Below are 10,485 nucleotides of genomic sequence, written 5' to 3'. Positions count from 1 at the left end.
CCCTCATAAAGTCAAGGACTTGGTTGAATCATATCCATTTCCATTTTTTTTTTTTTAGCAAGCTATTCTTCTCACCATTATGTAACATTACGAAAGCAGCAAAGCTGATGCAGAATCATCAACACTCCCAGTTATAGGCTGAGTGGGTGCTAGTTATCAAAGAGAAGTTAAAGAACATCCACTAGCATTTGAACTCAAGATTTTGTTTAGTTTTGTTAATTTTAGTTTTCAAATTCTAGAATTTTTAAATTTTTAATGCATGGAAATGAAATTTTAAAAAAATTAAGTATATTAAAGCCTTGCCTCATTTACTACTTCTGGGACATTTGTCTTATTCTCCTTTTCTGCTGGTGGCATGTGATAAGGTCTGCTTTCACCCCATCTTTCCAGGGCTCCTTCTCCTTTTTTTTTTAACATTAACTCTTTTGTATGGTCCACCTTTATTTATTTATTTATTTTATTTTTTTTTATTGTGCATGTACCATCAAATCAGATCTGACTGGTACAGGAGGAAATTGTCCCTCCTCGGGCAGAGCATCTGGTGGATTTGAACCGTGCTAGGAAAACAAACATTTGTCCTGGAAAGGGTTAAACCGGGTGACTCCTTGGAGGCAAGGATTCTGAGGTTCCGTCTAACATACTTTGGACATGTTGTGAGGAGAGACTGGTCCTTGGAGAAGGACATCATGCTTGGGAGGGTGGAGGGACAGCGCAGGAGGGGAAGGCCCTCTGTGAGGTGGATTGATTCAGTGACTGGGGTAATTGGGATGGGAGTGTCAGAGACAGTGCAACCGGCACAGGACAGAGCAGAGTTTAGGGCTGTTGTACATAGGGTCGTTATGAGTCACAAGCGACTCGACGGCACATAACAACAACAACCACCACCTTTGGGATTGCAGTACAGCTTCTTGCCACTAGGCCACCAGAGCTCCCCAGCATGATCCACCTTACAATAAGGATAACTCATTGTCTTAATAAACCTTTCCTCCTTTTTTTGCTAAAAAAAACCCCAAACCCACCCCCCAAAATTATCAAACCAAAAATGCTATTTGAGCAAAGGTTTTTTAGGCAATAACTTGTAAGCATTAATTAACATTGATTGATGCAATTAATTTATTATAATGTCTAAGCACACTTTAGTGCATTTTGCTATTTCCTTTTCGCCTGCTTTCCCCGTTTATTAATCTTTTCTTCCCTCCTCCCCTGTCAAATCCATAGTGCATGTCATGTTCAAATTGTTATTTGCAATGTACATCATTTCTGACCAGGAACTGACACATTTTAAATACTTCTCCCAGCATGGAGTTACCAGCAGAATCACGCCTGAGCAAAATCTTTGTGTTTTACTAAAGTGTTCTTATTTGACCTTACTCCAAAGCCTGGTATATTTGCAAAATATGATATTGGAAACTCCATGATGTATATTCAAGGGACTTTTTCAGTTAAAGTTGGTAACTGCATGTGGAAGGCACAGACTGACCAGCTCTCTCTGTGGACATGTGTCCTGACTCTGGTCCGTCCGTGAAGCAGGACCAAGTCCTGTCAGTATTCTGTATCATCGTCATCCCCATGTTAAATCCACTGATGATCCAAGATGACTTACTTCTTTTTTGGGCGTGGAAATATAGTCATGTCCTCCTTTCATCTTTTCTTCAGCAAATGGCATCAGGAAGGTCCATGGACTGGAAAGGCAACCACTCCTCCGTGACCGTGTTCGTCCTCGTGGGTCTCTCAGATGAAAAGGAGCTGCAGCTCACCCTCTTTCCTATATTCCTGGCAATCTACATTGTGACTCTCCTCTGGAATGTAGGCCTTATCCTCCTGATAAGGATGGACTCTCACCTGCACACCCCTATGTACTTTTTCCTCAGTTTTCTCTCATTAATAGACATATGCTATTCTTCTTCCATTAACCCCAGGACAATTTCAGATTTCTTAAAAAAGGAAAAAACAATTCCCTTTATTGCCTGTGCAATTCAATATTTTGTTTTCACCTGGATGGGCCTCTCTGAGTGCTGCCTCTTGGCTGCCATGGCCATCGACCGATACGTGGCCATTGACAGGCCTCTGCAATACTCAGCCATCATGTCTCCTGGCCTCTGTTGGAGGATGGTTGCAGGGGTCTACCTGACTTGTTTATCTAGTAGCTTCGCTCAAGCAGTCTCTTGCTTTAACCTCCACTACTGTGGCCCAAATGTCATTCAGCATTTCTTCTGTGACATCCCACAGATTCTTCCCTTGTCTTGCTCCGATCCCTTCATCAGTCAAACAATTCTTCTTCTGGCAGCTATTTTCATTGTTTTTGGTTCTTTTCTTGTTACCCTTTTGTCCTATGGTTTTATTGCAGTTTCCATCTTGAAAATGTCTTCGGGTAAAGCTAGTGCCAAGGCCTTTAATACCTGTGCCTCCCACCTGACAGCTGTGACTCTATTTTTTGGCACAGCTCTCTCTGTGTACATGTGTCCTGACTCTGGTCAGTCCGTGAAGCAGGACAAAGTCCTGTCAGTGTTTTATGTCATCATCATCCCCATGTTAAATCCACTGATCTATAGTCTGAGGAACAAGGAGATCAAAGAAGCCCTCAGGAGGGCAATAAAGAGAGTAACATACTAAGCCAAAGAGAATGAATATTAGGCAAATTTTTTTTTCTTTGCAAAAAGAATGGGGGTAAGAGTGTTTAAGTCATCATTTATTAATAACAGGAATAACTGTTGTTGTTGTTATGTGCCGTCGAGTCGTTTGCGACTCATAGTGACCCTATGTACAACAGCCCTAAACTGTGCTCTATCCTGTGCCAATATCATTGCCTCTGACAAACCCATCCCGAGTACCCCAGTCACTGAATCAATCCACCTCATAGAGGGTCTTCCCCTCCTGCGTTGTCCCTCCACTCTACCCAGCATGATGTCCCTCTCTAAAGACCTGTCTCTCCTTACAACATGTCCAAAGTATGTACAACAGGAATAACTAGACAGCAAAAATATGTTGAAAACCTGATTTCTTTGATTTTAGGTACCATCACAATGTGTCACCAACAAAAGATCTATCTGGGATACTAACACCAACGTTTAGAACAATTTAAAAAGACAGTTTCCATTATTTTAGGTGAGATTGATAAAAGTGTAAAAGGTTATATACTTTGAGAGATGTTGATGAATATTATGTGGATAGAAATGAATCCTGATGCCACACAACTTGGTTTTTCTTTCATATAGTTTATTAATTACTTTTAAATTATTTCACATTTATTTATAGTCCAAATAAATACAATTCAATATAGCCATACGTGAATGTGTGTGTGTTTAACTTTATTTCCAAATGGAGAGAGAAAAAATTTTTAACTGGGTTTAATAATCCCCACTTTACCCCTCAAAACCAGGAAAGATACTGAATTATGAAAAATCTATGAATTGTAGAAGGATGAGGGAAAGGTTGGGACCATGGGTTGGTGAGTTTCCCAGATGCTAGAAAGAAGTCAAAGGTCACCAATTTCAGGCTTGGGATGGGTCTGGTGCACATTCTATGATTGTAAAAGACCTCAGAAATGATGACATTTAAGGTGTGTCCTGGGAATCATGACCCAGGTTCTGGGAATCTGAGCCCTTATGTGACTCTAGGGACTTAGGTTTGATGTGGAATTGTAGAATCTTCATACTTGAGGATACCATGAATATCTAGAGTCCCGCTAGATGGATTTTAGCTTAGATTTAGTTTAGATCCTTCCAGATCCATAAATTGGAGTATATGGATCCATTTTAATGTACATTATATTTGCGTTTAAACAAGGCTTTACTCTTCACACAGTTATATCACATAGATTTTTGTTGTTGAATACAGTCAAGATAGAACCGTCCCAGAGCTGACCCTTCAGTGAGTTTTCAAAGACAATCACATGGAAGGAGATTACCCATCTTTCTTCTCCAGAGTGGCTGGTGGGTTCGTGAGTGCCTTTGTGATTTTAGTGCAGCTTCTTACCACAAAAGATCACCAGCACAGATTAGATTTCATCAATTCTCGTTTGAGATTGACAGGGGAACGATTATTCCCATTTTACGTGTTTGGGCATATTGATGCCTTCCATACACATTCCAGTATAGACAAAACAAAACATCAAATGTCATAAAAAAAAATAGTTTGTAAAATATAAATTCTTTGGACAAAAATTTCCTCCATCAATCTCTACTTTTATAAATTTCAGAGTCTTGGTATTATTTTTTTTTAAACAGTATTAAGAAACTGTTCATTAGTAAAATAATTACTTCATTGCCTCCACCTCATGCTTGTTCCCATAAAACTAAAATTACATGGAATAAATTAACCAAGAAGATTTGTATATTTAAAACATTTCTGTACCCCTAGTAATAAGCAAAAAATTGATGGAATACAATTTGTCACGTTTCAAGAAATAGAGACAGTCCTGCATGCATTCATTGGTTTATGCCAAGAAATTTGAAGATAAATAACAGGCCAAATGGCTGACAGGGACTTCTATTTGTTCCCTTTAAAAAAAAAATGGTGGTTGAATAGAACGTGGAAATTTTTCAATAATATCATAGGCAAGTCAAAGTGGAATAGCACAGCCCAGGGGAATGTCAGAAACTCAAGCTGGATTCAAAGACATGTTACATTCTGAAAATCACTTGTCAAGGACATCTCCAAAGTGTTAAGGAGTAATAGTGTCAGTTTAAAATCTAAGATGGAACTGATTTTGACCATTGTTTTTCTAATTGCTTCCTGTATATGTAAAATTTGGACAGTGAATAAGAATAACTAAAATACAATAGATACCCTTGGATTGTGGTACTGGAGAAGCATACGGAATAACCACGGACCACCAAATTAATAAACAAGTCTGTCTTGGAGAAACTGTTCCTTAGAGGCAAGGATGGTAAAACTTCATCTCACAAACTTTGAGTTTGTTGTCAGGAGAAATGAGTCTTTGAAAGAAAACATCATGCTGTGAAGGTCAGGGATGTCAGAGAAAGAGAAGACCCTCAACAAGGTGAATTGACACAGTGACTACCAATGGGGCCATGAGAGGGATTGTGCAGGCATAGGGTGGAACCAAGTCTACATCTGTTGTATATAGGATTGTTGTGAACTGTAGGTGACTTGAGAACACCTTCTAACAGCAGCAGTAACTAGAAGGGTAGGTAAGAACCCTTTAGGAAGAGAGCATATGTAGAAATGAGCTTAAGTAGATATTGTTTTTAATTATCTTTCAATGGAAGATTAGAAATGCTGCATTATATATGAACAGATCAGAAAACACAAATTATATCCACTATTGAATAGAGAGCTCTGGTGTCCTAATGGTAAGGAGTTGTGCTGGAAACCCAAAAGGATGCAGTTCAAATCTACCAACTCACCGGAGGAGAAAGATGGACAATCTCTTCCCATGTGATTAACTGCCTCTGAAAACCTGCTGGTGGCTTAGCTATAAGTCAGTTCTGCCTTGATGGTACACAGCACCAACAAATGAATAGTGTAAGAATCCCTGCTGACACAATAGTTAGAATTTCATTGCTTTAAGTGCTGACAGTTTTACATTGTCACGTGGCATCATCATTAATTGAATAGCACAATTATTAATATTAATATGCTGCTAATGATTAATATTAATTATTTGTACAATGCTAATGTTGTACAACAATGACTAATATTCATTAGCACAATCCTAATAAACAACCTATTTTATAGTAAACAAGGTGTTTTCTAGGCATTTTTCAATTCTATGAAGAGTTACTATATAGAGTGGTAGTGTTGTCACTGATTGTCATCAATTCAGTTCCAACCCCTGAAGAAGATTCCCTGTGTGCAGAAAGTACAATTGCTCTATAGGATTTTCAGTCTGAAAAAGCAGAAGGCAAGCCTGTCTTCTGAGGGAGCTCTTTGTGATGTGTTTGAACTGCGTAACTTTCAGTGAATTGGTGTTATTAGGTGCTCTTGAGTCAACTAAGACTCACAGCTGTCTCATAAACAACAGATCTAGGTCTTGCTCTGTCCTGTCCCGTTGTTACAACATGCTCGAACGCATTATTATATTCACTGTGTCAGTGCATCTCCTAGAGGGTCTTCCTCTCCTCCTCCAACTTCTCCACCCTTACTAGAACAAGATCTTTTTCCAAGAACTGGTCCCTCTTGACAACAGGCCCAAGTATATGTGAGATGAAGTTTTACCATTCTTATTTTTAAGGAACACCTTGGTTGCACTGCTTAGAAGACAGATTTATTCTTTTGTCAGTCTATATGATATTCAGTATTCTTCTCTAGTACCATCATTCAGTGGCATCAGTTCTTCAGTCATTCTTGTTCATTGTACAACTTTCAAATGCCTATGAAGCAATTGGGAAAAAAAGTGACTTGAATTAGGTGAACCACATTTGTCTTAACATTGACATATTTTCCTTAATATACCATAGTTTCTCTGTCCATTTTACTGTTTATGGGGGCCTGAGCTGTTTCCAATATCTTTGCTATTTTGAATAATGCTGTGGTAAACGTGGTTGTACATGTAGCTATTTGTGTCACAGTATGCGTTGAGAAACAATGAGCTTGTAAAACACTACACAGCATGGATGAGCCTGGGAGATATTATGCGGAGTGAAATATATCTGCTAACCAAAGGACAAATACTGCACAAGCACAATATTGTAATAATAGGATTGAGGTGGGGTGGAGGAAAGAAAAGTAGGAAAAGGATAGCTAGCTAGCTAGCTAATGAGCACTGCACTGGCATGAGTGAAAGGAAGGACAATCTGAAAGGAATGAATGATTAGAAACTATCTATGAAAATTAATTCCCTGGAACAGGACAAGCATTACAAAGGAAGTTGAGAGAGAGAGAAGAAGTATGCATGAATGAATAAATTAAATCAATCTTTGTAAACCTTCATAAAAAAAAAACCAAACCCACCCAAACCCAAAATACCCAGAAAAATAAAAACAAAACCAACAACAAAAATAATGAATTGTCATTTTGCTCTTTAACACTTTGGAGAGGTCCTTGACAGCAGATTTCCCCAATGAAACATGTCTTGATTTCTTGACTGCTGTAACTATGAGTATTAATTGTGGATTCAAGTAAAATTAAGTGGTTGACAACTGCGATATTTTCTCCGTCTAGCATGATGTTTCTTATTGGCCCAGTTGTGAAGATTTGCATTTTCTTTATATTGAGATATAATCCACAGTGAAGAGTATATATTCTTTGATCTTCTGCACCAAGTGCTTCAAGTCCTCTTCATTTTACTTGCTTCCATGGTTAACACCCAGAAAAACAACAGTTAATCAAACCACATACTGTTCTGGAAAAATCTGCTGCAAAGTATCTCATTAGAGTTCTAAAGAACAAAGATTCATTTTAAAAACTAGCTGCTTTTGACTATGACATTTTCAATTATTTCACAGGAATGTTAAATTTGGTGTCAGGCGCACCTTAGTCGCCAGGCTGACATCGTTGCTCTTCAGTGCTTTGAAGAGGTCTCTGACAGCAGACTTTCCCAATGCAATTCATCTTTTAATTTCCTAGCTGCTGGTACCAAGAATGTTGATTGTAGAGCACGAATAAGGACGGTCTATGAAAAATTGATGTGTTTGAATTGTGGTGTTAGTGAAGAATATTGAAAATGTCACAGTCAAAGGAATGAAGAAATCTGTCTTGGAGAAAGTGCAGTCATAATGCTCTAATAGTTGAAGATAATTAAACCTTATCTCACGTGTTTTGGGCATGTTCCTAGCATAGACTAATCCCTGGAAAAAGACATCATGCTTGGAAAAGGACATCATGGTTGGAAAAGGAGAAGGTCAATGAAATAAAAGAGATCTTCAATGAAATGGATCGATACTGTCACTTTAATAATGGACTTGAGTATAGCAAAGATTACAAGGATGGTACAGGATGATACAGGACTTTTTTAGGATGATTATCAGTAAGAGTTTACTCAGTGAGGCCTAACAACAATTATAATAACAATGATTTAGGTGGGAGGGCTAAAGCAAAGTGACTAAGATAATGTCAACATCATCAAGAGAAATTCTCATTTCTCTTAACCATCCCTCTTCAAGCAGTTACACTGTTTACTCACTCAGCTCCTCCAGTAGCATCCCTCAAAACCAAAGACTATAAATTAAACCTAAAAACTCATTGTCACCAAGTTGATTCTCTCCACAGATTTCTGACATTTTATAATTGTAACGGGAGGAGATTGCCCATTACTTTCCCTTATCATGATTGATGGGTTAGAACTTTAGGGTTTGCAATGCAACTCTCTTCAGACTACACCCCCAGGGTTCCCTATAGGACCACTACATGGGTTTGTATCTTCTGGGAAAAGAACTGGAGAATTCCTACACGGAGAAAACCTGCTTTAAGGAAAACAGAGGAGCTCTTACTATTTAATGGTAAGAAGCTGTGCTATAATCCTGAAGGTTAGTGGTTCAAATCCACCAGCTGCTGTGTGGAAGAAGGATGGGCAATCTTCTCCAGTGCTAATTACTGCCTGAAAATCTGCTGGGGGGGGGTGTCAGCTAAGAATTGGTTCTAACTTAACAGCATGCAACAACATCAAGGAAACGATATTCCTCATATAGCAGGAGCTCATTTGAGTAGTTGTAAGGCTGTAAGGTTTATATCAGGAGTTAATCACAGTGGCTGTGAGGTTCCTGCAGACCATCCATAAAGCCAATCAGGACGGTATGTGGACAAAACCTCTAAGACCAGAAAGATAGATAAAAAAATATTATTTTGGGAGGCATCTGAGGGAGGGAAACTTTCTCTCATTTGTCCTTGATGTGTTCATACTTACTTTAAATCTTTGCTGTTTCCTTTGTAAGGCACTAAGGATTTTTTATTTTTATCTTATCACATCTATTTCAACTTCTTTTTGTTGTCACATCCTTTATCAGAGACTTGGACATCTAACAAATTTTGTGAAAGAAAGGATTGGTCAAAGAGATGTGGGCAAAATATTTTTTAAGCAAAAGAATAGATTTCATTTTAAAAGAATATCATCCTGGGCATAGTCCAATGGCAGTCAATTTTATAAAACATATGAATGGGAATGATTGTATAAAATACAATGTGAGTGAATAATAGTGTGAGATGATGTATACTAACTTTGTAATCAAATCAATATGAAATAAAAATTAAAAATAGGATATTTTAAACTGTTCTCTCTCTCAATGCTTCAATGCAGTATATACATAATTTATCCACTTTTTCTCAGTCTTACCCCCATGCTGATGTCAGCCTCATTCTACAACAGTGGCACCATACAGTATTTGTCCTTTTGTGACTGAGATATTTGCATTATGATTATCATAAGAGTTCAGAATGAGGGTTGCAGAGTGGAGTATATTTGGGATGGAGGTGGGAGAGTGTGGGGGGATTGTATACCAATGAAGGAGTTTTTCTTTTGCTTTTCAAGGAGAAGAGTGAACTAGGGGTGGGGGTAGGGTGAGCAGGGAGAAAAGTGCAACAATGAATGAACGGAAATCCAAAATCTTTGTAAATTTTCATTGAAATTAATAAAAAAAGGTTATAGTAAAATCAAGGCTGTATCATAGATCCACAATCTGTTGCCTAGAGTTACTATTTTCCCTTATTGAATTAATCTTGCTAGCGCTATTTTTGTATAATCTTTATATAATGTCCTTCATTATTCTTTATTCTACTTTTCCCATTAAAGATAATTACATCAGAAATTAAAAAATAGGATGTTTTTTAAAAATAATATCATCTTGTACCATACAGTTATGTAAGTATTGAAAAAAAAGGGCTAGTTCGACATTACCAAGAGATTACAAACATATTGATAGTGTGTTTTTGTTGTTATGTGCCATCAAGTTTTTTGCAATTTATAGAGACACTCTGCACAATAGCTTGGAACCTTACCCTATCCTGAGTTGATCTTACTGTCTCTGATATAATTGCCCCCATTGCCCCAGTTATTGAGTCAATAAATCTTATCCAAGGTCTTCCTCATTTGCTCCATTCCTCCATCCTTCCAAGCACCATCCTCTCCAAGGACCATTCCATCTGGTAAACATGCCCAAAGTGTGAGTTAGAGCTTCAAAATCCTTGCCTTCAAGGAGCAACTTGGTTTCACCCTTTCCAGGACAGACCTGTTAGTTCTATTGGCCATCCATGATATGCTCAATACTCTTCTTCAGTGCCACAACTCAAAGGCATCAATTCTTTCCTGTCATTTTTATTCATTGTCCAGCTCTCTGATGAGAGACAAGTAATTGCAAAGACCATGCCCTAGATCAGGCTCACCTTAGTCTCCAGACTGACTCTCTTGCTCTTCAGCACTCTGGAGAGGTCCCTGACAGCAGATTTTCCCGATTCAATTTAATTTCCTGACTGCTGGTGCCAAGACTGTTGATTGTGGAACAAAGCAAGTTGAAATGATTAACAATTTCAATTTCTTCTCCATTTATCATGGTGTTGCTGATTGGCCCAGTGGTGGGAGTATGTGTTTTC

General features: G+C 38.2%; 1 protein-coding gene across 1 annotated transcript; it reads left to right on the top strand.

Moving 5' to 3' along the window:
* Nucleotides 1–1,497: 1,497 nt before the first annotated feature.
* Nucleotides 1,498–2,613, top strand: LOC102844047 (olfactory receptor 5A1-like). The gene has a single exon (XM_006900478.1). It carries the CDS (start codon nucleotides 1,498–1,500, stop codon nucleotides 2,611–2,613), a length of 1,116 nt encoding a protein of 371 aa, XP_006900540.1.
* Nucleotides 2,614–10,485: the final 7,872 nt, after the last annotated feature.

The sequence above is a fragment of the Elephantulus edwardii genome, unplaced genomic scaffold (assembly GCF_000299155.1).
Source record: "Elephantulus edwardii isolate Elephantulus edwardi_28Jun2011 unplaced genomic scaffold, EleEdw1.0 scaffold00284, whole genome shotgun sequence".
In the NCBI taxonomy this organism is placed as follows: domain Eukaryota; kingdom Metazoa; phylum Chordata; class Mammalia; order Macroscelidea; family Macroscelididae; genus Elephantulus; species Elephantulus edwardii.
This window is presented reverse-complemented; position numbering and strand designations above follow the sequence as displayed.

Excerpts from the sequence above, each read along its gene's own strand:
- LOC102844047 (XM_006900478.1), top strand. The coding sequence starts at position 1,498 with ATGTGTCCTGACTCTGGTCCGTCCGTGAAGCAGGACCAAGTCCTGTCA.